Source organism: Schistocerca nitens, chromosome 1 (assembly GCF_023898315.1).
Source record: "Schistocerca nitens isolate TAMUIC-IGC-003100 chromosome 1, iqSchNite1.1, whole genome shotgun sequence".
Taxonomy (NCBI): domain Eukaryota; kingdom Metazoa; phylum Arthropoda; class Insecta; order Orthoptera; family Acrididae; genus Schistocerca; species Schistocerca nitens.
The window spans coordinates 790,528,010-790,555,870 of NC_064614.1; the positions used below are offsets into that span (position 1 = coordinate 790,528,010).

Genomic DNA, 27,861 nt, shown 5'->3' on the forward strand with positions numbered 1-27,861 from the left:
GTGCATGAAAATATGAACTTAATTCTAGTATCCCATTTCTTGCTGAAAATTTCACTTCCTCACAATCTTTATCATGAAATAAAACAGGTGTCATCAGCATAATTTACAATGTACGAGTTAATAGGCTGTACGCCATTAATATATGCTAAAAAGAAGAAAGGTCCGAGAATTGAGCCTTGAGGGACTCCCTGTGTCAGTGTTTCACTCGTGGATTTAAAATTTAAGCTCTTATTGTCAATTTCATGTGTAAGTTTGGTACACTGTTTCCGATTCACCAGATAGGTGGATAGTTGTTTCATTGATGCATCACTGATATTGTACACCCACAGTTTTTTTAAGAGAAGCTAATAGTTTACTGAGTCAAAAGCTTTGCTCAGGTCAAGGAATATTCCAGCTGTGTGCATACCCCATTCTGTATTGCTATATACTTCAGGAAGAAACTGGTAACAGCTTTAGCCTTTCCCAAACCCAAGCTGCCATTCGGTAAGTGTTTGTGTCTTGAGAAAAATGTTGTGAGCTGTGATAGGGTAACTGTTTCACATATTTTACTGAAGGTAGCGATTGGTAATATTGGTCTATAATTTGAAACTTCTTCTTCACTTCCTTTCTTATGGGTTGGCTGAATTACAATTATTTTTAAGGCATTTGGGTATATGTTTTCATTAATACTACAGTTGATAAGATAGGTAAAGGGTTTAGTTATTTCATTGGCACATTTCTTTAACACCACACTTGAGATACCAGCCCATCCAGATGAATGATTGTTCTTTAGCTTTTGCATTGTGTTAAATATTTCCTGTTGACTCACCTCCATAAATTCGAGCTCTATACCATCCGTGACATCATTTGGTGTGCCAGCCTGTAGATCTATAATAGGGGCTCCTTGGTCAAAAGGACAGATAAAACGCTTATTGAATAAATTCCATACTTCATTTGGATGTTTCACTGGATGGCCCTCGTGTCTAATGCTAACTGGTTCACTCTATCCCTTGCTGGTGGCTTTACAATGTTTATTGATTAGTCTTCAGGATGCATTACCTATGTTGGATGAATGCTCTACTGCATCATTGTTTATCTGTTTCCTCAAGTGTAAAAGATCTGTCTTAAATGTTCTTTTGGCCTGATTGTACTTTTCCTTAAACATATGTAGCTTTGTTTCCTTATATAAACAGTCAAGATAATATATATTCTGCCTTAACTTAATCAGGCTAGGTGTAAGTTTCAGCCTAGTATTACTTTCAAGACAAGAGTTGGTTTGTACCTTGGTTATTTCTTTGAGAGGTCAGCAGTAGTCGAACTGCTTCAACACTGTCCTATAAATTTTTTCCATTTGTTTTCTGACCCTTTAGTTTGGTAGTGTCCTATTTGTCCTCTGCTATCTTAGTTTTGAAGGAACTGATGTTGGTGCTATTCAGGATCCGCTTCTTCTCAATTATCTTAGTTGCTTGTTGGTACAGCAAACCTGAAATATTCTAACACCTGACAATAGTGATCTGAGTAATGAAAATCAACACTTTGAAAGTTAACACTGTCTCTTACATTTTTGTTAATGTATCTTACTGGAGCTTGACTCTGTTACTCTAGTGTCAGAATTCACTATGTTTGTGAGATTATATGAGTTTAATATATCTGTTATTTTCAAGTAGGTTATATTACAGGAGTTGCATCAGTATTTAAGTCTCCAACTACACTAGGGTCAGTGGGGCCTGTTTGACTAATTGCCCTGTTAAGTCTATCAAGATAATACAACACATCTGTATTTGGTGGGCGGTACATACCAATAACTTTATGTTTAGCTAACATGCTTGAATCTCCTCAAGATCTGTTTATCAAGTAAAATATATTTTGTGCTGAGTTCCTCATGTTGTAGAGGGCAAAGGAGTAGATGAGTAGTATTTGTGCTGTGGAATTCCTTGTCTGAGTGCCCATAAACCTATACAGTACATTTTCAAGCATATAAACATCTCTACAAGTTCCAGGATTCTCTTTACCTAGAAAGCTAGAGAAAGGAGATGTCACACTACTTAGTATCAGGACAAATGGAAACTGACAGAAATGAATTAGCATATGTGGTAGCCAAGGAAAAGCCAAAAGCTCAATCTGCTGGAAGCCCTGGAAATTAATAAACATGTAGCTCACAGTCCAGATCTTAATACTTTCCCTCTCCTAAACTTTACTTAATCCTTTCTGTTTTTCATTGATTCCAACACTGTCTGGTCCTACATATTCCCCCATTTTCCTGTATTCATTCAGTTCTGTCTGTGTAATCTATAGAGACTTATTTACAATTGTTAAGTCTTTCTTTTAACTGGCACTTGTTTTACTTTCGGTGTTGAATACCTGTAGAAACCGAGTAATCAAGCACTGTTTTTCATTTCACGTAGTTCATTTATTTAAAGCAAACTGTTACATAGGACTGTTTTGAGTATAATGTTAATGCTTTTCCTGTTTGCTCCTTTTGTATTTGTATATTGTTTAACTTTTTACTTTTCGAAATGCACTACCACCAAACTCCTGAAGATGGCATTTACTGTATGTTCCCACACACTCCTCCATTTTCCTGCATTTATTCATACGTGTATGGATATTGCTTAAGTTCATCATATATTCTGTGGTTACATTGATGATTCTTTTTTTAATTGGTTTTACTGTTCAACTTTTTACATTGAATTATATCCAAACTATCAAAGTTGTTATTTACTGTGCGTTTCTGCTTCAATCTAGATGTGTAACTTCTTTTCCAATGTTGTTTACAAACGTGTTAACTTCCTTGGCAACAATAGTCAGTAAATGTCTGAAGATGGCCTTATAAGCCGAAAACCGGTTAACACAATAAAAGTAATACTGTAGAACAAAAGCAAACTAGCACTTTTCATTTATTATAATGTTGTTGCACCAAGAAATGACGGAAGATTCAATTAACATAAGTGACAAGTCCAGTGGCTCAATACACTACCTCTTACATATCATCTTCTTGCTATTAAGAGACAGGTTCACATGCTGGTGGCAAAGTGAGTGTATGGAGATGGACAGTAATCTGCAAAATGTGAATTTGTCTACTCAGCATTGCCATACCTTCTCTGGGCCAATCAGGTGAGGTGAAGGCTTTCTAAACAGCTATAAATCGGTCTCAGCCTGCCGACGCATAGGGTCTTGCTCCAGCAAAAGAACTCTCGGATATGCTGTGCTTGTAGTATACAGACATCATATTTTGATATATGGCATATTCAGACAAGTTGATAGAGGTCACGTTACCAGCTGGTCTGTCCTCTATTTTGGCAGGCAGCAAGTGTAGTATTAATTCTAGCTTTTAAGAGATGTTAGATCTCTTTGACTTATTATGGCAGAGTTTGTAATGTGTTTTCTGGAAGGCTGCCTCATCCAATATTTTGTTAATCAATCCCCAAGCACAAATGCTTTTTCTTTTAATTGCATTTTAACCACATTTGTCTCTGACTGTTCCAAAAAGGGCACTTAAAGTCTAACACACGCACACATATATTTTTAGCCGTCCTCTATTTTTGAGTATATTTGCTGACCGTGTCATTGTTCATGTGTAGTTAAATTAAAAAAATATATAATACTAATTATTTGGAAAGCTGCATATTTTTCACTTCAACTGAAGAATATAACATTGTTACATTTATGATGTGTTGTTCTTTATTGAAATGTTTGTAGAAGTGGATTTCTCATTAGCTTCATACATCCTTGTAGTCTCATTTGAAATAAGATGTTCTTTTCTTCTACAGGGTGTAGAACCTGAGGCTATGGAAGTTGTACTGAAATTTATACAAACTAATGAAATTCCATCTGAAATTTTAAACTCGGATATGATACTGTCAGTGCTTCAAGCCTCAAGTATGCTGCAATTTGAAGATTTAAAAAAGACATGTGTAAGACTGATTGCTCAAGAATGGTTAACAGTTGAAACTTGTTTACAAACAATGCACAAAACATTTGAGCTTGATATAATTGAATTATACAAGAAAGCTAAAGCTTTTGCTTTATGGGAGTTCTTCAAAGTGAAACTGTCACCATCATTTACTCAGCTTACGATAGAACAGTTGGAAGACTATTTATCAAATGATGGTTTAAATGTAAGAGAAGGAGAATTTGAAGTTTTCGAGGCAGGAATGAACTGGCTACAAGAGAATCCAGAAAGAGCAGAATATACATGCAGAGTTCTACAGTGTGTTAGGTTCTCACAGTTGAGTGGTTCAGACATAAAGACTATGCTCCTGTATCCCATAAGTTCTGCAGGGAACAAACTATTGAGATTAATTTTGCACTTGAAAGAGGCATGTGGACACTCATCAGATGAAGAAGCAGAAACTTCTGCTGTACCTGATTTATCATATGAAGATGATAAACTTTCTGCTTCTGTAACTCATTCCCAGATCTCACAACCTTGTTCAAAAATGAATTCTCTGGAGTGTCAGAGTATATGCTGTTGTCTGAAACCAATTGTACACACATCAGATGGAAATTTTGAAAAAAGAGCATCAAATGAAGATCTTGTGAAAAGTGTTAGTGAATTCATTGAAGGGGAGAAGAATGCTGATGATTTGGTTTCAGAAGATTTAAACCCTGAAATGAAGGAAATTGCTGCTCAGTTGGTGAATACTCCAGCCAGATTTATACCTCTTGTCCCATGTATTGTTGGACATCGAGTGGTACATGAAAACAGAAATCCTATTAAAAGAATATATGTTATATACTTTGAAGGGAGAAAGTTAATGCAACCAATGCCACTTCTGCACTTGTCAAAAATCAATGAGGGTGTACATGAACCAGTTGGGTATCAAGTTATCAGCAGAGGTGAGACAATAAATAAATATATAACACTGTAGAATATGTTCCTATAAACTTAAGACAGTGGTTTCAGATAGTAATAGCAGAAATTAATGATAGCTAATGAACAATCTGTTTACATGTAACATATCTCTGTTATGTTATTCATACTCTCAAAGCGGACTGTTTTGTCAGTATGCTACTGTCATTCAAACCATTTGCCATTTTGATAATTGGTGAGGGGCAGAGAGGGGATGGGGTGATGTGTGTGGGCTCGTTATCCTCATTGAACTTTTGCTATCATTTGCTTACTGTTCCATCATTTGTTACTTTGTCTTCAGAGATCTCACATAGTCAACAATGTATGTTTGCCTGTTTCATATCCCTTGACTTAAGAAGTCAAATGACAGAGTGGATTTTAAAGACAGTGGGGTAGTCAGTTTACCTGAACATTTTGAGAAGTATGATTTGTTGGCAATGGTCTGACGTTCTCTGTAACTGATTGTGGTACATAAAAGATTAAAGAAGCCATTGAAAATATACAAAATCATGTTCACAGTTCTACAGTAGTAATGTTTGGAGTGCAGTACTTTCTGTATACACCTTGATTTTTTATCAAGCTATTCTCATCAGCTTTCATGTGTAGTTCATTGATGTCATGTGGAGTGTTACCCACCAAATAATTGACAAAGACAGTGGAGGTAATAACTACTCTGGTTCAATGTATCAACTATGTTCTATGTCAGTGTTACAGTTTCCCTTTATACAACTACATAAATTGTTTTTGTTCAACTAGATGGTAAATCTTGCGACTATTCCAAATCCAGAGCTAGTCATTTATATCCGCATGCAACTACCACTTTAATATCACAAAGACTTATCATGGAGTTAAGCATGCTGCACCAGTTACCTTGTACATCACCTCAAATGAAATAATTATTCAACTTTTTACTTCAGTCTGATGACCACAACACAGATAGAAAATGTATGTGGATAGTATATCCCCCATTGACACAGAAATAGCTCTGTCATACAAAAGTAGCAATTTTATTGCAGATTTCGTGTCAAAAATGTTCTGTGAACTTTGCAGGTAGAAGTCTGCTTTCCAACTGATTCTTGTTTTATTGACATTCTTGTTTTCTTGACATTAGTCTCTCCTGTTGCTGTGTTTTTCTTCATCACTACTTACTGTTTTTTCTGCATCCTCTCCTGGTATTTCACCTCCTTATTTTCACAATCTTCATCAGTTTTACTATGACCTTTTTTGTACCACACTTTTCTCATTCATTTTGTGTTCTGTTATACTTTTCTTATTTTCAAATACTTTCATTCTTTCTAGCGTTACCAATTTTTTTCTGTTCTCACCTCAGCTAATTTATTGTTTCTGTTTGATTTCTTCTCCCAGTTTCTCCTTCCATAGTCCATGATCCATTATCTATTGACTACTCTCCTCTCCACAGTAACATTGATAAATGTATCACAGTGGTCATGGTATTGCAACCACAATTGGGACGAGCAGGTTTCAGTATTCATCCACCATCCAGATTAAGGTTTTCTGCCATTTCCCTAAATTGGTTATGACAAATACGAGGATGGTTCCTTTGAAAAGGACTTGACCTTTTGCCTTCTGGATCCTTATCTCATCTGCACTTGCATTTATCTCTAATGCTCTCATCATAAATAGTATATGAAACCCTAATCTTCCTTCCTTTTTTCCACAGTAGTGTTCTGATTCATTTTATTTGTTACTCTCCATTATTAATGTAAAATTTACTTCCATTCTTATCTCCCTTATTCCATCATATTTAGTGACTCACAGCAAGCCACAACTTCATTATTTTAGTAACTTAAAAGTGTTCTTATCCTCTGTTATGGATAAAAGATTACATAATATCAGAAACTATTAATCTCTTATTTGTCTCTAGAAAAGCTGCTATCTCATACACCAGTAAGCAGACATTTTATTTATGCATTTAGTTTGACTGTTAAAGCCATTTTTGAATGTATTGAAGAATATACTTGGTTTAAACAAAAATTTACTTGTCTGGAGACAAAACTGCGTGGCTGACATTTTGTTGATTCATTGCAACATTTTTAATTCTAAGGTCTTAATGCTCTAAATGTACTGGACATTTAAATGAGAATGGTATAGTCATTTCTAATGGTGAAACTGTTTGATTAATACTATGTTGGATGACATTCTTTGTAGATTTTGTCAGTGTGAAAGTTCCCTCTTGTGTTTTGTGTTATTTCTAGTGCTTTACACATAAGCTCCAATGAATTATACCCCTGAATTTGAAAAACATTATTTTTAAGTGCGTCATTTCAGTGATGCAAATAGTTTAAGCACAAGTTAAACTGCCATGTTCTCGCAATGAGTACGGATAACAGAACAGAAAACATATTAAAAATGAATGGTACATTTGCCTACCACATAGAGCTCACCATGAATTAGAAGTCTTCAAAAGTGACAACACAAGCCCCTGCTTCTGCTTGCCGAGCTACATCACATGGGTTATGGTGTGGTGATTTTGAAAATTTATTCAGGCTATTCCATGGCACATCTTTTAAACCAGGGTGACACAGTGTGGGTAGGCAGACAAACATCAGGGAGAATTTGTTTCTCTTTGAATGCATTAAAAGTATATGAAATACAGTGTGTGACTGCCTTTTGTCAAAGCACAGCTATAAAATAGATTGCATAAAATAGAAACGAAAATAACATCAATACAGGGATTTCGATAGGGTTTTCAGCACTGAGTCGTGCAGCTCTTGTGAAAAGTCTTCAAGCTATGTTTCATAGCATGCATTGTATCTGAGATACATAGCAACAGCAGGGAGGTCAGACTTCTGAAGTACCATCAAAAAAATGTTAAAGAATCTTTCTGCCTTCCTCTCTAAATTTTTATACTGATATTGAGTATGTACACCACCAGTCAGTCACAGTGGGGCACTATTTATAAATGATGTAGAAGTTCTCCACCATTCCTCGGTTACCAAATTTTTCAAAACTGAGTAATTTTAGTATATCATCAGAACTTGGGTGTCACTGTCAATGAGCATCTCAACTGTGCAGGAGATACTATTGCCAAATTTCCTCTGTGGCCGTAGAAAGTTTCAGCACGTATTTTCACAGATTGTGAAATGTAAACTTGTGTAGTACTTTTTACCTAATCTCCATTCTTACAATGTAATCAAACATGGAACGAGTGAGAACACTAGACTGTTAGAACTAACTATGAATACTTGTTCATTTAAAACTTGCAACATCTGTCTGTGTGACCATGCCAATGCTTCATATATCCAGTGAGGTTAGTTACAACCTGGTGAGGTTGGTGACTACCATATGCTATGTTTCTTTCATTGGCTCTTCAGTTTGCATGCTCCACAGTACTTCACATCAAAGATTAAGAACCTGTTATCTCATCATAATCGAAACACGAGGTCTCACCTAGTAACCTAGCTGTGCCTATCCATAAAATGAAAACATTTGCAAACTCCTTCCCCATTGCTGTCATCCAATTCTGTAACAAGCTGCCCTGTACTCTGCACACAATTAAATGCTCTGTTGCTTTTTAAGAGAAATATTGAGCACTTCCTTCTGTCACCATCATATTGTTTCACCAAAAATTAATGTATATGGTCAGTTTACACTCTATAAAAAAGTAAATAAAATGCTCCCATCATCTCTTGTTTACATTGTTTGCTTTCTCTTTTCATTTCACAGTCAGTCACTTCACTTTCTTCTACACTATCTTCACCAATTGTATTTTATTGTGCTCCCTTGTCTCTCCACCTTCTGCCCCTTTTCTCATGTCTGTTACTGCTAGCCTCCATAGATGAAATCTACTTTCCTATAATTTGTCACTATTGTTGTACTTCACATGAATAAATGTAAACTGTGTTTGTTTTTTCTCTTTCTGCACTATAATAATTACAAAATTTTTTTCAATGTTTCATATTAGACGTGATGTATAACATACTTATTGTAATGAATGTATAATAATAATAATAATAATAATAATAATACTTTACTCAACATCAAATGATTCATTGCATATATATACAATCAGGTTACAATTTTTGATACATAGCACAATAATAGATTCTTCTGAATATGTGATTGATTAACAAAATGATTAAATTACAAATAAGTTGGTGCTTAACACTATTTACATATTTTTTCAAAGCCCTGCTTATTCTACATGTAAGTATGGTATTCTTCTAATGTGTGAAATGGATTTTGTAACAGGAATTTCTTAAGCTGAAATTTAAGCCTCATTGTGGGTAGGATCATAACTTTACTGGGCTAACTTTGAACCTGTATACTGTGGACGCTTTTCATAGAGTGCTGTTCTGTGGCTGCTGATGTAAAATTTTTCTTTATCTCTGGTATTGTACTGATACAAATTGGAACAAATGGTGGGCTTTTAGAATGTACATGTTTCCTACGGTTAGTACACCTGTTATATTTTGCTCCACAGATGATTCTTATAGCCCTTTTTCGAAGTAGCAGTAGCTTATTTACATTAGCTTTGGTTGTTGCTCCCCAAATTTCTATTCCGTAGATTCATTAAAGTACTGAACAATTTCATTTGTCACGTTATTACAGTGGGTCTCTAGTTCGTTAAATGATTACTTTTTCCACACAATGGATACACCACCTGCATAAAGAAGTGTTTTGCAACTCTGAGTGTAATATCTTATGTCTATTTATTTATTTATCTTACAGCTCGAAATATGTATTTAACATGCATGGGCAATGTTACAATAATTACATTTATATTATTGATACACAATATATATAGATTACATACTATTAAGTAAAAGATCATTTAAGTATATTTAACATAGCATTCCTGAGGTCAAATCATGTCAGCACCATACTGTACGGGCACTTCAATGTAAGCCATTGTTTCAACTCATTTTTAAAAATTCTACAAGAAAGCTGATTCAGGTTGTTTGGCAGAGAATTATAAAATATTGCTCCCTTAATGAATGGGGTATTTGTTGTTAGATTCAATCTTCTGCTCACCATATGAAAGTCTGATTTGTATATTATATCGTAATCATGGATTTCCATATTCCTGTTTGTCAATTTTTTGTCTTTTTTCACTAATAATATTGATTGAAACATATATACTGCATAGCTAGTCATAAAATTAAAATTAATAAACAGGTTTTTGCATGAAGTTCTGGGTCTTACTTTTCCCATAGTTCTTATTACTCTTTTCTGCAACACGAATAACCTCCTTGTATTGTATTGGCTACACCCACCCCACAATACAATTCCATAAGATAGATGGGGATACACCAACCCAAAATACACTATTTTTATTGCTTCAATATCTAGATATTGAACTAATCTCCTTAGTAAATACAAACTACATGTTATAAGTGGGATTCTTAGCCACATATGTAATAGCTCTCTGAAGCAGGGTATTTTCCCAGATAGACTGAAGTATGCCATTTTTATACCACTGCATAAAAAAGGGGATATGTCTTATGTCAACAACTACCGCCCAATCTCTCTTCTGACTGCCTTATCCAAAATTCTTGAAAAAGTAATGTATTGTAGAGTAGCTTCACACCTTTGTAAAAATAAAGTTTTAACAAAATGTCAGTTTGGTTTCCAGAAGGGTTTTTCAGTGAAAAATGCTATATATACTTTCACTGATGAAATATTAAATGCTCTGAGTAACCAGAAGTCACCCGTTGGGATTTTTTGTGATCTATCAAAGGCTTTTGATTGTGTAAATCATTGAGTACTTCTAGATAAGCTCAAGTACTGTGGTATGAATGGGACAGTGCTCAAATGGTTTAAATCATACCTAACTGGAAGAGTGCAGAAAGTTGAAATGAGCAGTTCACATAATATGCAAAAAACTGGTGATTTCTCAAACTGGGGAACAATCAAGAATGGGGTGCCACAAGGTTCGGTCTTGGGTCCTCTGCTGTTCTTAATATATATTAATGACTTGCCATTCTATATTCACGAAGATGCAAAGCTGGTACTTTTTGCCGATGATACAAGTATAGCTATCACACCCGACAGACAAGAATTAACTGGTGAAATTGTAAACGATGTTTTTCAGAAAATCATTAAGTGGTTCTCTGCAAATGGGCTCTCATTAAACTTTGACAAAACACAGTATATAACAGTTCCACACAGTAAATGGAATGACCCCATTAATAAATACAGACTTCGATCAGACATCGGTAGCTAAGGTAGAATATTCAATATTTCTAGGTGTATGCTTTGATGAGGGGTTGAACTGGAAAAAACACACTGAGGATCTGCTGAAACGTTTGAGTTCAGCTACTTATGCTATTAAGGTCACTGCAAATTTTGGCGATATACATCTGAATAACTTAGCTTACCATGCCTATTTTCATTCTCTGCTTTCGTATGGCATCATATTCTGGGGTAACTCATCATTGAGTAAAAGTGTGTTCATTGCACAAAAGTGTGTAATCAGAATAATTGGTGGAACTCATCCAACATCATCCTGCAGACACTTATTTAAAGAGCTAAAGATCTTCACTGTAGCCTCACAATATATATATTCACTTACAAAATTTGTTATTAACAATCCGAACGAATTCAAAAGTAATAGCAGTGTACATGGCTACAACACTAGGAGAAAGGATGATCTTAACTACTCAAGGTTAAATCTAACTTTGGCTCAGAAGGGGGTAAATTATGCTGTCACAAAAGTCTTTGGTCACTTACCTAATAGCATCAAAAGTCTGACAGATAGCCATATAGTATTTAAAAATAAATTAAAAGAATTTCTTAATGGCAGCTCCTTCTACTCATTAGATGAATTTTTGGATATATTAAGTGGGTAATTTCCCCAACCCCCACAAAAAAACTTAAGTGTCATGTAATATTTTGTGTAATTTAATATCTTGTATAGATACCTTTTATTAACCTGACATGTTCCACATCATTATGAAGTGTCGTATTCATGATCTATGGAACAAGTACTAATCTAATCTAACCACAGACATGATCTATTTGCTGATTCCACAAAAGTCTGTCATCTATATATATCCCCAGAAATTTACATTCTGAACAGGCATTTTCCTGAATGCCCTCATTTACAACAATATTTTTATTTGAGGCACTTGTGTTAAAATAAATTAAATTAGTTTTGTTAATATTGACCCTCAGGTTTTCTTTTTCAAAATGTGTTTTTGCTTTTTCAACAAAATTTTGTATCACTGAATTTAGGCCATCATTACTACGTGCCCAGCAAACCCCAGAGGTGTCATCAGCATACATAGTAATATGATGACTGGTGTCTAATACTTTTGGGAAATCATTCACATAGCAAATAAACAAGAAGGGGCCCAAGATAGAGCCTTGTGGCACACCAAAATTTATATTTCTTATCTTTGATCTTCTTTTTTCGATTACCTCTCCATTATCATACACAACTTCTGTGCATTGTTGTCTATCTTTAAGGTAAGATTCTATTAAAAGCAACAGTTTCCCACTGACACCATTACAAGCAAGTTTACTTAAAAGAATGCCATGATGGACTCTGTCAAACGCTTTGGAAAGATCTAAAAACACTCCTGCCATTTTGTAACCCTCATTTATTTTCTCAATTAGACAGTGTACAAACTGTACTGCTGCAGATATTGTGCTCCGACCACTTCTAAAGCCATGTTGGAACTGTCCTATTGAGTTATTTGTATTACAGTGTTCGATTAAAATTTCTAGTATTATTTTTTCAATTAATTTACCAAACACTGAGGTTAAGGCAACTGGTCTGTAGTTCTGTGGTTGTTTTCTTTCTCCTTTTTTATATAAAGGTTTAACTATAGCAAGTTTCAGTTTCTTCGGAAACACACCTTCTTCAGGTACACAATTTATTAGATGTGCTAATGGTCTGGTTAACTCACCCTTGCATTTTTTTCAATAGAAAAGGAGAAAATTCATCCCATCTAGCTGATCTTTTATTTTTTAGGCTGTCAATTAGCTGTGTTTCGTCCTTGATGGTTACTGTAGGTAGCTTACAAGAGTCCAGTTCCTTTTCCTTATCATATTTAAACTGCCTCTCCTGTTTCATGCAAATATCATTTTCAATAGCATCTATAAAGTAATCATTAAATATATTGCTAACTATATAAGGATCAGAAAAATTATCATTATGTATACTTAACTCTATATTATTAATTTTAGTTTTTGAATCAGTGTTCCTCATATCATTAATTACTGCCCAGCATGACTTTGAGACACAGTCAGAATTTCTGATCTGTTTGCTAATATATTCTGCTTTCCTTCTCCTTACTTCCTTACGATACTCATATTTATATTTTTTATAATCCTCTTTATATTAATTCAATTCAATTCAATTTATTAGCGTCCTTGTAGTACATCATCGAAATGATATAGGACTTGTCAATAAACATTACAATTTAAAATACATATACATGAAAATTTGTAATTGAATTTACTTGTCACTTAGACATTACAATTTTAATAGAACTTTTAGAACATTAACATAAAAATATACAAGTAGGATAACAACGTACAAAAAAAAAAGTTAGTGATTCTCACATCAAAGATTATTTACATTCTTACATTAACACTGTTTCACACTTTCATAGAAACAGCAAGTATTTAAATGTGAGCAATTACACATATTTATTATGTCAGGGAAATATTAACTGCGCTTTTATTGTTAACGATTCATAAACTCTTCAATACTTTAAAAACTATTGCTCAATAACATGTTTTTTAATTCTCTTTTAAATATGTACAGTTTTGGTATTATTTTTAGTTCTTTGGGGAGAGCACTGTAGAGGATTTTGGGTTGGTATAGTACACCTTTGTGATACATAGCTGTTTTATGAATTTCTCTGTGGAAATCATTCCTATTCCTTGTTTCGTAGTTGTGAAATTCTCTGTTTAATGTAGAAAATTCCTCGTGTTCTTTTAAGAAACATATGCTTTCATATATGTATAAAGATGGTAGTGTCATGATTTTTAATTCTTTGAAAGCTTGCCTACAAGAGTCTCTATATCCTATACCTTTTATTATTCTGACTGCCTTCTTTTGTAGTCTAAATGAGTGTTTTGTTAGACTGATGTTCCCCCAAAACTGTACGCCGTATCTTAATAAACTGTGCATGAATGAGAAATAAACACATAACACTGTTTTAATATTACATGAGCTTTTAAGCATTCTAAGTATATAACATGTTTGACTTAATTTTTTCTTCAATGATACTACATGCTTTTCCCATCTTAAGTGTTCATCAAACCATACTCCCAAGAATTTAGTGTATGATGCTTGTCAATCTTACACTTACCCAGTTCTACTGTAAGGTTAGTTTTTATTTTATTTGTAATATGTCTGAAGTTGATCCACGTTGTTTTTTTGGCATTCACAATGAGTCTGTTTTCATTAAACCATCTGTCTACTTCGTCTGTTGCTAATGTGACTTTTTCCTGTAAGTCAGCTTCACTATTTGCTTTAACAAACAAACTTGTATCATCAGCAAACAGTACTGCCTCTGCTTCAGATAGTTGACTTGGTAGGTCATTGATAAATATTAAAAACAGTAATGGCCCTAATACAGATCCCTGTGGTACTCCATACAAAACTCTCTTGAATCTTGATGAATATGTCCTATCTGCCTGGCTTATCTCCACCTTCTGATACCTGTCTGACAGATATGATTCAAACCATTTGTGGGCAACTCCACGTATCCCATAGGCATATAACTTCCTAAGCAGTAACTTATGGTCGATGACATCAAAGGCCTTTGATAAGTCTAAAAACAATCCACAGTTTAATTCCTTTCTGTTTATGGAATTTAGAACAAGTTGCAAAAAATTGAAGATAGCTGTTTCAGTTGATTTATTTTTACGGAAACCATTTTGCGCATTAACCAATATTCTATTCTTAATAAGAAATTTGTATAGTCTCTGATACATTATCCTTTCTATTATTTTTGAGAAACCTGACAACATTGATAAAGGCCTAAAGTTACTAACATCATATTTATCACCATTCTTGTAAAGTGGCTTTATAGTAGACATTTTAAGTTTTGATGGAAACACCCCTGTCTTAAAAGATTCATTTATAATTTCAGTGAGATGCGAGGCTATGTTTCTTGCACTTTGCTTAATGACTTTGTCAGGAATCCCATCACACCCACATGACATTTTATTATTTATAGCATTTAGTACCTCTGAATCAGTTACTGGATAAAGGAACATTGTCATGTCATTCATGGGGATTTTTACCTTGCTATTGGAATTGCATTTAGTTTTAATTAAATTTATGGCTATATTTGTGAAATGTTCATTAAATATGTTGGCAATCTGAAGTGGGTCCTTAACAGTTTTACCCCCACTTTTAATGACAAAGCTGTTATCTTTTCTTTTGTGTCTACCTATATTTTTATTTATTACCTCCCAAGTTGACTTCATTTTGTTGTTACCTTTCTCAATATAGGTATCATTAGCAAGCTTCTTAGCTGCAATTATTACTTTCTTGTACAGGCTTCTATAACGTTTCACATGTGCTTTCAGTACTACACTCTTCCTGGCTGATTTATTTAACTTTCTGAGAGTGTCTGATGACTTTCTAATCCCCTGTGTAACCCATGTTTTGGTTTTATGTTTAGTTTTGACTCTTTTTATAGGAAAGGCAACATCGAAGCAGTGTTTGTAGCTTTCAAGGAATGAGTCAAACTTTCTGTTGACATCACCACTTGATTCACTACCCCAGTTGTTATTTTCCAGAATGTAATTAAAAATTCTTATGCTGTCATCATTTATAAATCTCCTTTCTCTGTAATTGTTATTGATAACAGGGTCCTTGTAAGATGTGACATTTAAACTCAATTTGATACCCTTGTGATCCGAGAAACCAGTGTCAATTACTTCAGTGTTATATTCACACTTGTCCTTGTTTATAAATACTTGATCTATTATAGTTTCAGACATATTTCCGCATCTGGTAACTTCATTTACAGTTGCCATCATATTATGACACAAAAACAGATTGCACAGTTGCTGTTGTTTACTACAATCATTCTTAAAGTTAACATTAAAATCACCAAGAACAATTACATTATGTTTAAGTTCATTCAGCAGTCCCTCAAGGTTTTCCAAAAAAATGGCAAAGTTGCCCAGTGGTGATCGGTACAAACACACAATAGTAATTTTTAATTTGGTTAGCTCACATATACTGTATTCAAAATTTTTTTCTATGCATTTTAGTTTACATTAATTTCTTTTGATTCTACCCCTGTCCTAACATAAATACATGTCCCACCCCCTTTATGGTTGATTCTACAAAATTTGCTAATCATTTCAAAATTTGGAATAATTATGCTAGACGCTTGCATTTCTTTTACCCAGTGCTCACTTATGCATAGTATGTTAATGTCTTTTAGATAGTCAGTTAATAGAACTTCTATTTCAGCTAATTTACTTTCTAGTCCTTGCACATTTTGGTATACAACTGTTAAAGTTTCATGTAGTGGATTTGCTGCACTATTTACCTTTGTACTTTCTTGTTGCTGACACTGTAAAGAGTCTGCCTTTTCTTCTTCTTCAAATTGCGAAGGTCCCATAAAAAATAGTCACTACGCACAGCAGCTCTTCTTGTCCTGAGGCTCTTCCTTTGAGATGTCTGCAGAGCAGCTGATGAGTATCTGGATCTAATTGAATGGTTCTTGGCTGTTGGTGTGGTTGCAGTCCTCGTTACAAGTGAGCATGAAGCATTAAGTGTGGTTTCTCTGTGTAGCTTATACATATACTCCATTCCTTCTTTGAGTCTTTTCGTTTTTTCATCCAGTTTTACACATTTGACTACTGGGGGTTTATTTTTATTTACATTGATCTTCTTTGCCGGGATAGTAATATCTATATGTCTAGTTAAAATTTTTACAAATACTTCCCATTTGCTGTCAACTCCCCTTTTTCTATAAACTGATTCCCAAGATTCTTGACCCAAAGTTTTCTTTAGCAAGGTGATGTTGTATTCAGAAAATAATCTATTCTCATATTTTTTGTTTTGTTTAAGTTTATTAAGACAACCAATCACTAACAATTGTCCTAGATGATCAGATATGTGCCCATTTACAGTCTGTGCCGACACAACATTTTCATAATTGGTCATTACATGATCTATGGAACTGCTGCTTGACTCAGTTATTCTAGTGGGCACATGACCAAGTAGATCTTTAATATCATAGGATCATATGCAGTCTTGTAAACCTTTGCATTCTTTGCCATTGCTTAGTATGTTTATATTAAAGTCTCCTTACATTATAATATTTACTGTATTGCCACCCTTGCTTAGCTTCCCCAATACACTATCCAGTGCTTCCAGGAAAACCTCGAGATTACCAGAAGGGGCTCAATATATACCTACCACAATAAGTGAGATGGATACAATCATTAACTTAATTATCACCGCTTTAAAATCTTTCTCAATACAATAATCGTTAACCCATGATACTTTTTCTACAGAACTTATTAGGTTACATTTCCTTACATAAGTAGCAACTCCCCCTCCTTTATTTTCTGTTCTACAGAAAAATGAAGTAAGATTATTCTCCTGTAACTTATAATATTGAATATTATGGTTAGTTTTTTGATGCTCTGTAACCACGATTACATGTGAAGCTAGATCTGTAACTAAGGCCTCAAATACATCGATTTTGTTACCCAGGCCCTCAACATTATAATGTAAAAATGGTACATTAGTACAATCATGAGAGGATATATCCTTGTCAAGGTTAATATTATCACACAAATTGAAAGTTTCTAAATTAGGAACACTGAGGGACTTTGTTCTCCTAAAAAATCAACAGTCTTGACATTGCAATGAGGAATTATTTCCATTTGCTTGCTCTGCAGGCATATATAATTATCATTTCCGTCATTCGTATGTATGACATCTGAGGTACAAGGTAGCAAATTTGAGTTATTGCTTTTGGTTTCCTCAATAGCTCTGTTGATGTCAGTTGCTAGAGTATTCTTACCGAGATGATTAAGATGTAGTCCATGTACAGTGAAGCTGCTTCTTTGATAACTGTTAAGGTCCAGCAGTCTCACATTTTTTAACTTTGAGTAGAAATGTTTTAATTTTTTATTTGTAGATCGGATTTCTCAGTTCACACATGACCAGTCAGACAGATCAAATCTCGCCGGAGTATTTGACACGTTCACATTTGTATGGGACAACATCATTAACATAACAATCAACTTTTTAATAAATGAACTGGCCTCGTTGCAATAAATGTCATTTGAACCTGCTATAATAACAACGACATCACTTTCTGTAAAATCGGTGCAGTCATTGTTTACAGAGCTTGTTACATCAACAAACTTCACCCCAGGTTTAATAACAGATGAAATTCGCACGTTTTCTGTGGTCGAGTTAGACATACAATCTGTCATTTACATAAATAAAAAACAGAAGAGCACCCAGTACTGAGCCTTGGGACACTCCATATTTTATATTAGGGATTTTGGATTTGTGAACACCACTTTCAGTTTTAAGCACAAACTGTTTTTGGTTACTCGTGTAAGATTTTATTAGGTTGTGAGCAGTGCCTCTGATGCCAATGTTCCATAGCTTTTCTTATAGGATTCTGGTGTTAATACAGTCAAAAGTTTCCTCAGGCTGAGGTATATACCAGCAACATGTTGCTTGTTCTCGATGCCACTTATTATCTCTTCAATTAACTAATCGGCTGCTGTGCTTGTTGATTTACATTTTATGAAACTATTTTAATTTTCAAACATTAGATTGTGCATTTGGAGAAAGTTTATAATTCTGCTGTATAAGACTTTTTCAGATATTGTGGAAAAGACGGCAAGTATAGAGATTGGTCTGTAGTTTTGAATTTTGAGTTTGTCTCTTTTTTTTTTAAATATTGGTGTTACATACACAAGTACAGAGACATTTTGTCTGCACACTTTTAATACACTAGTACTGAGGCTGCAGAACTGGAAGATTTTAGGAAGCTAATGATGTTAACTATTTATTTCAATTCATGGGGGCTAGACATATGCTATGCTCAGGTGGACTGCCTTTAAAATTATACTGCAGGTTATTATGTTTGTCGTTGATAGCTTCCCCTACTGAAGAAAAATATCCATTGAATATATTAGCAATTTCAAGTTCATCTTTTACCACCATCCCATTGTGGTCAATAATAAAGTCCATACAGGATTTGTCTCTGCCTGTTCTAAAACTACTTATCACTCCCTCGACACCAGCAGTAACACTGTGTGAAGCCTGGAGTTTGTTTGCAACGTAGCTGCTCCTGGTCTGTATTCATAAATCTTTATAGTATTCTTGATAAGTTTTGAAGGCCTCCTTTAGCTTGAGATTTTGTCTGTTATTCAACATTGCACTTTGAAATAATTTTAATTTTTCCCTAGCTTCAGTGACATCATTATTTATCCTCCTACTTTTGTTTATATTTTTAGTTTGCTTAACTTATGTGGCTACAGTTGGGCATGTGGCATTGAAACAGTAGTATAAGTCAGCAGCAAAGTTATCATAGGAAAAGCTATCATTCTCAAATCATGGTGTGTGTGCTAACATGCAGTTCAGTGCATTGATGTCATCATTACACATAATTCTTTTGCTTATATATAGTTTCTTTTTAGTGACAAAGGACGTCTCATTTGCCTCAAATTGAAGCTGTACTGCGTAGTGATCAGAAATGACTAGTTTTAAAGCAGATGTGCTGTAGGAAAGCTGTGTCATGTTTGTTATTATATTATCCAGACATGTTTTGCTGTTGCCAATCTCTCTAGTTGGCTCATGGATAACTGGGGGCAGATTAGATTAGTACTTGTTCCATAGATCATGAATACGTCACTTCGTAATGATGTGGAACGTGTCAGGTTAATAAAAGGTATCTATACAAGATATTAAATTACACAAAATATTACAAGACACTTAAGTTTTTCTGTGGGGGTTGGGGAAATTACCCACTTAATATATCCAAAAATTCATCTAATGAGTAGAAGGAGTTGCCATTAAGAAATTCTTTTAATTCCTTTTTAAATACTATATGGCTATCTGTCAGACTTTTGATGCTATTAGGTAAATGACCAAAGACTTTTGTGACAGCATAATTTACCCCCTTCTGAGCCAAAGTTAGATTTAACCTTGAGTAGTTAAGATCATCCTTTCTCCTAGTGTTGTAGCCATGTACACTGCTATTACTTCTGAATTCGTTCGGATTGTTAATAACAAATTTTGTAAGTGAATATATATATTGTGAGGCTACAGTGAAGATCTTTAGCTCTTTAAATAAGTGTCTGCAGGATGATGTTGGATGAGCTCCAGCATTTATTCTGATTACACGCTTTTGTGCAATGAACGCTCTTTTAGTCAGTGATGAGTTACCCCAGAATATGGTGCCATACGAAAGCAGAGAATTAAAATAGGCACGGTAAGCTAATTTATTGAGATGTATATTGCCAAAATTTGCAATGACCTTAATAGCATAAGTAGCTGAACGCAAACGTTTCAGCAGATCTTCAGTGTGTTTTTTTCCAGTTCAAACCCCCATCAATGCATACACCTAGAAATTTTGAATATTCTACCTTAGCTACTGATTTCTGATCAAAGTCTATATTTATTAATAGTGTTATTCCATTTACTGTGTGGAACTGTATATATTGTGTTTTGTCAAAGTTTAATGAGAGCCTATTTGCAGAGAACCACTTAATGATTTTCTGAAAAACATCGTTTACAACTTCACCAGTTAATTCTTGTCTGTTGGGTGTATTAGCTATACTTGTATCATCGGCAGAAAGTACCAGATTTGCATCTTCATGAATATAGAATGGCAAGTCATTAATATATATTAAGAACAGCAGAGGACCCAAGACCGAAGCTTGCAGCACCCCATTCTCGATTGTTCCCCGGTTTGAGAAATCACCAGTTTTTTGCATGTTATGTGAACTGCTCATTTCAACTTTCGGCACTCTTCCAGTTAGGTATGATTTAAACCATTTGAGCACTGCCCCATTAATACCATAGTACTTGAGCTTATCTAGAAGTATTCCATGATTTACACAATCAAAAGCCTTTGAGAGATCACAAAAAATACCAATGGGTGACTTATGGTTACTCAGAGCATTTAATATATCATTAGTGAAAGTATATATAGCATTTTCCGTTGAAACACCTTTCTGGAAACCAAACTGACATTTTGTTAAAACTTTATTTTTACAAAGGTGTGAAGCTACTCTACAATACATTACTTTTTCAAGAAATTTGGATAAGGCAGTCAGAAGAGGGATTGGGCGGTAGTTGTTGACATCAGACGTATCCCCTTTTTTATGCAGTGATTTAACAATGGCATACTCCAGTCTATCTGGGAAAATACCCTGCTTCAGAGAGCTATTACCTATGAGGCTAGGAATCCCACTTATCTCTTGGGAACAAGCTTTTATTATCCTGCTGGAAATCCCATCAATTCCATGTGTACTTTTATTCTTGAGAGAGTTTATTATCTTCCTAATTCCAGAAGGAGAGGTGGGCGGAATTTCAATTTTATCAAATTGTGTGGTTAAAGCCTCTTCCATTAACTGCCTTGCTTCTGCTAATGAACATTTAGATCCTATTTTCTCTACAACATTTAAAAAATGATTATTCAAAATGTTTTCGACTTACGGCTTGTTGTTTGTCAAGTTTCCATTCACTTTGATGGTAATGCCGTCGTCCTGTACTCTTGGTTGCCCTGTCTCCCTTGTAATAATATTCCTAATTGTTTTGATTTTGTTATCAGAGGTATTAATCTCAGACATGATGCACATGCTTCTGGATTTTTTAATAACCTTTCTTAATGTAGCACAGTAGTTTTTATAATATTTGGCTGTTTCTGGGTCATTACTCTTTCTTGTTGTTAGATACAGTTCCCTTTTGTGGTTACAAGATATTTTTATTCCTTTAGTAAGCCAAGGTTTTTGAATTCATCAAGAAGGTGGTGTAGCTTCTTGGTGTTGGCATCATTGGTTAATAAGTCTACATTTATATACGCTGTTGCTATAGTATTTACATGACAATCTAAAACAGAAAATTTACTGTTTATATATATATATATATATATATATATATATATATATATATGTCCAGGACTGGATCAGATTCTGAATGTGGCTCTCCAGCAGGAATACGACTTCCTCAAATCCTGCCCTGAAATGAGATCCGTCCTTCATGAATTCCTCCCCACTCCACCAAGAGTGTCTTTCCGCCGTCCACCTAACCTTCGTAACCTCTTAGTTCATCCCTATTAAATCCCCAAACCACCTTCGCTACCCTCTGGCTCCTACCCTTGTAACCGCCCCCGGTGTAAAACCTGTCCAATGCACCCTCCCACCACCACCTACTCCAGTCCTGTAACCCAGAAGGTGTACACGATCAAAGGCAGAGCCACGTGTGAAAGCACCCACGTGATTTACCAACTGACCTGCCTACACTGTGAAGCTTTCTATGTGGGAATGACCAGCAACAAACTGTCCATTCGCATGAATGGACACAGGCAGACAGTGTTTGTTGGTATTGAGGATCACCCTGTGGCTAAACATGCCTTGGTGCACGGCCAGCACATCTTGGCATAGTGTTACACCGTCCGGGTTATCTGGATACTTCCCACTAACACCAACCTGTCAGAACTCCGGAGATGGGAACTTGTCCTTCAGTATATCCTCTCTTCTCGTTATCCGCCAGGCCTCAACCTCCGCTAATTTCAAGTTGCCGCCGCTCATACCTCACCTGTCTTTCAACAACATCTTTGCCTCTGTACTTCCACCTCGACTGACATCTCTGCCCAAACTCTTTGCCTTTACAAATGTCTGCTTGTGTCTGTGTATGTGTGGATGGATATGTGTGTGTGTGCGAGTGTATACCTGTCCTTTTTTCCCCCTAAGGTAAGTCTTTCCGCTCCCAGGATTGGAATGACTCCTTACCCTCTCCCTTAAAACCCACATCCTTTCGTCTTTCCCTCTCCTTCCCTCTTTCCTGACGAAGCAACTGTTGGTTGCGAAAGCTTGAATTTTGTGTGTATGTTTGTGTTTTTTTGTGTGTCTATCGACCTGCCAGCGCTTTCGTTTGGTAAGTCACATCATCTTTGTTTTTAGATATATTTTTCCCACATGGAATGTTTCCCTCTATTATATATATATATATATCAGATAGATTTTTGAAAAAATGTATCCATACATGGCCCAGGTGACCTATACACACCGATAATTGCTATATTTTCTCTACCCCATTTTAGATTTATTGCAGCAAATTCTGTGAGTCCTTGTATGCAGAATGTACTTATGTCAATAACACTGAAATTACTTACTTTAACAGTGAAGATTGCTACGCTACCCCCAGACTTGTTTTCCTACTAAAGGCAGAACAAAATTTCATGGAGAGTGATTGATCAATGCTAATTAGGTCTTCAGTGTAGCAATGTTCAGTTGTGTGTAAAATATCAGGTTTATCAGGACATGTAATAATATCCAGATCATTGTACTTGTTTTTAAGGCTACCGATATTCTGATGTATGACATTAAGTCTGAGTTTCTTCTGCTGGACTATACAGGATGATTTAGGGCTACCAGACAGTCCGGCAGGGTTTATAAGTTTCCCAGGCTTGCCTGCAATGGCTGTTTGTGTGGCAGATTCTGATTTGATGGGTTGTGCCATTCCATGGCAATGCAGTTATTTACAGTGCTTAGTGGAGAACTTTGTCCGATTTCCTCGACAGTTAATTTGCTGACAGTCTTTTTGCCTCTTTTATTCATGTGCATACCATGAGTTGTGTGCAGGTCTCTGTCTGGATTGCTGACATTTACCAGGGACACATTGTGAAATTTGTTGCATATTGTTTTAAATCTATAATTTGTCTTGTACACTTCCAAATTCACTATAGATTGTCCATGTGATGATGTTTGTTGTAGCATAACCTCAGTGTTGTACACAGTGCAAACATATAGTGATGTATCTTCTGACTGAAGGTACAAACAGTCAACACCTATCTACCCTAGACATTAGTGTGAAACACATTGTTAGTACTGCATGGTCATAACTTCAACACTGTGTGGAATATTAACGATAATTACTTTAGTGTTTATCAACTTACTGAGTGCCACTTTCATGTGCCTGATAGCGCCATTTGCTTGATTTTTTGCTACATAATTTGTACCTCCTCCCATAATTACAACACAATCATTTGATGAAAAACACTCATTATTTTGCACAAACAGCTTCACCAAAGCAGAAAGAGGTGCTCCAGGTTGACTGTGAGCCACAGCTGTAAAGTCGTCCTGGATACTCACGATGTTTTGCGGCATTCCACGACCAAGACTGTCTGCATGTATTGGAATCCATCCCTTCTTGTGTTTATGATTCTCCTCACTTCTTCTGTTGTTCTCTTGAGCCAGTTTCTTCCATACACTGTCACGGATTTCACTGTTGTTATCTTGGATAGTTTGTTTACATTCACTTAGGTTAGCACATGAGGTTAGGGCTTGTTTTTTGAACTTGTTACCTACAGTTTTTTTGCAGTTTGAAATGTTGCTCTTTTTTTGCACAGATTCAGATGCTACATCATCCACTATTTTATCAAGAATCGGGTACCTGTTTTTAGTAGTAAAGGCCAGAGAGCTTTCTTTTGTTTTTGATTTAGGCCAGCAGTTGTTGAACAGGCAGTGCTGATCAATTTCGCTCATGTTTTTATTTAGAAGAGAAACCTCAGCCTTTAGACTCTGAATTTCACTTTAGTCTTCAACTAAAGCGGAAAAGTCTCATGTACAGTTATAATTTTTTCTGTTTGTTATTTTACCTGTGTTTTTGAGGCAGCATTGAATACAGTTCTGGCCTGTCATGAATTCGTTGCTTTGTTTCACTGACGGATCGATTTTAGCACATCAAAAATGGAAAGAATATTTACATTCCATACACCTGATGCCGGTTTTCAACGTGTTTTTGCATTTTCTACACTTTTCATTGTCTTAGTTAGGATTTTTACATGGACTAAATGTTGCATTTCTAGTTGCTGTCATATATAGAATGTTTGGGTAGAGGTCAGAGGGGGCCTGATCGCCCCAATATTGCCAGATGAAATAAATCAATAAATAAATATTAAATGGGTTTTCTGCTAAAATGATTTATATTCCTCACTGGTAATTTAAAAATGTCATATGGTTTAATTTGCTGTTCCTTTCTGATGCAACTTATTGTTTCAGTGTCACATTTTCATCTAGAGTGTATCGCTGTGATTGTGGCACTTTATATGACAGCAGTTCTTTTTTGTGCTGCCTGCCTAATAGGAATATTAATGATGTTATAAATAACCAAATGTTGTTTAATTTCTATTTGAAGTGAAGGGTTTGTCTATCAGCTCACATAACTAAATAGTGCACCTACTGATTACCTAACAAATTCATCAACTAAGTTATTCATGAAACATATGAATATATCTACTTTTGCACTGGTAACTGAACTAATCAAGAACTACAGTGAAAAAACTCAGTGAATATCAAGTACACTGTACTATATTGCCAAATGGAAAACACTTTCTTAGTGTGCCTATAAAGCAGTTGTATCATTCTACTGGGGAAACACTATTCTGCCTCCAAGAGTGCTTCTCACTCTTCAGTATACAGACAGAGTATATTACTAAAAGACATTTACTGCTCATTTTGTAGTTTCATAATTAATTTACTTGTTATTAGACTCAAGACACACCCAATCTATTCAATTAAAAGGTACAAAATAACAGTTAGAGCATGAATTTTGTGTTATGATGATGGTCAGTAATTAGTATTAATACTCAGCATCATATTTTTCACTATTGTACAATCTTGTTAGTTCTGCTTGTTACAGCTGATGTGCACTGTAGATTGTCTGTAATACTAATACTGAAATGATTCATCCCATGAGAAAGAAGGAAGTCACTGTGATGATGATTGTTGTAGCATAACCTCATTGTAATGTTGTACACAATGCAAACATATAGTGACATATCTCATGACTGAAGGTACATACAGTCAACATCTATTTACCATAGACGTTAGTGTGAAATACATTGTTAGTACTGCTTGGCCATAACTTCAACACCATATTTTGTACACAGTGGGCAATAAAACCCAAAAATTAAGATATGCAAATGCAAGTCATGCCAAGTTATCATACTCTAAGTGAACCACTGCACTAGAAATAGCCAAGTTTAATCTGTAAGGAGATATCATGTATACCCGTGGGCTATATGCATGATTGTCGAGTTGCTGGTTGTGCCTCTCCAATTGAAGGCCACAATTTTAAACCCAATGTCTTCGCACAAAAAAAAAAAAATTAACCTTTAGCCTGTTACTATCTAGTTCTACTTACAAACATTATTTATTGAAAACCCATATGTTTCTTACAGAGATAACTTGGAGCTCCAGATTGCTTCTGAGCCAGAATCTTATATACAGTATAAATCTGTTTCCCTTAACAGATCCCTTTTCCTTTCCACATTTATGTTTTCTAATATTTTAAAATGAAGTTTCTTCTATTGTTACATCTTGTCAAAAATATGAAGCTAATGTAAAACTCCTTCCTTTCGTAGTCTCTGTTTGTAAAGAAAACTGACTCGATGCTCACCGACCACCACCACCACCACCACCACCACCACCACCACCACTATTAAGACATTATTGCAGACACCATAATGCTTATGACTGCAGATTGTTATAAAGCCAACAATGCATAGTAAAAACCACCCTGCTGTTGTATTATGACTTCGTGAACTGTCTGTTCTACTTTTTTCATATATCTTGTCTCCTCTTGAGACAATAATCAATTAAATTGGCCTGTTACCACAATTTTAATTTAAGAAACTGTTTTGTAATTGTTATGAAGTGAATCTCCAATGAACCGTGGACCTCACTGATGGTTCCTGAAGAGAGGCAACAGCCTTTTAGGTGTTTGCAGGGGGAACAGGGTCGATGATTAACAGATCTAATTTTGTAGTGTTAACCAATTGATAATACAAACATATAAAAGCAGCTGAGAACTAGACCCGTTATATTTTGCAAATACATGCAGCTCTACTGTATGTTGTAATGATGATGATAACCTGCCTTTTGCAGTCTCTGTCTGTAAAGAAAACTGACTCTGTTCTTACCAAACACCACCACTATCAAAAGAACCCATTTCAGACTGCATAATTAGACTCCAGATTTGATTAAAAAGTAGAAAGTAAGAGGTAGATTGTTACAAGAAATTTGGGCTCATACAGAAGTATATAGATAGCCGTTTTTCCCTTGTTGTCTTTGCGAGAGGAACAGAACAGGAAATGACTAGTAGTTGTACAAGATACCCTGGTCCACCCCTCATAAGATGGATTGTGAAGTATCAATGTAAATGTAGATGTAGACTCTCTTGGGTTAATATTCAACCTATTCAGATCTCTGAACCAGGACCACTCAGGAGAATCCTGTCATAACGTAAAACAAAGTGGGCATTCTACAGAGCAGAGAGTAGAATGTTTTATCCTGTAATTGGGATGGTAGTTTAGAGAATTTATAGAGGAAAATAGATAGGTGGAAGTAAAATGTAGTGAGAATTAGTGAATTGTGGTGCCAGGAAGAGTGAACATAGGATTATCTACACCAAATCAAATAGGGTAATGCAGGAGTTCTAATTATGCATAAAACCAACATCCAACACAACACAAAGTTTCTATGCCAACTAGCTCCACAAGTGTTGCTGAGATTGAAAGAATATGTGATGAGATAAAAGAAATTATTCAGGTAACTAAGAGAGATGAAAATTTGGTTGTGATGTGAGACTGGAATTCAGTACTAGGAAAAATAACAGGAGAACTGGACTGGGAGAAATGAATGGAAGGGAAAGCCACCTGGTAGAATTTTGCACAGAGCACAATTTCATCACCACCATGAGAGAAGTTTGTATTCATAGAAGAGACCTAGATACACTTGAAAGTTTCAGATAGATGATAAAATGGTAAGATGAGATTTTGAAACTAGTTTTAAAACTGCAAAAGGTTCCCTTGGGCAGATGT

The 27,861-nt window shown here is 35.2% G+C and overlaps 1 protein-coding gene across 7 annotated transcripts in view; it reads left to right on the forward strand.

The window, feature by feature from the left end:
- Positions 1–27,861, forward strand: part of LOC126262195 (kelch-like protein 38) — a 172,531-nt gene that overhangs the window by 43,119 nt on the left and 101,551 nt on the right. For all 7 annotated transcript variants that reach the window (XR_007546708.1, XM_049958661.1, XM_049958615.1 and 4 more), the window contains one exon: positions 3,750–4,818. Coding sequence is in view for 6 of the 7 variants with exons in the window: in XM_049958661.1 (XP_049814618.1) it covers positions 3,750–4,818 (1,069 nt within the window). In the remaining variant the exon portion in view is untranslated. The remainder of the gene's footprint in view (positions 1–3,749; positions 4,819–27,861) is intronic.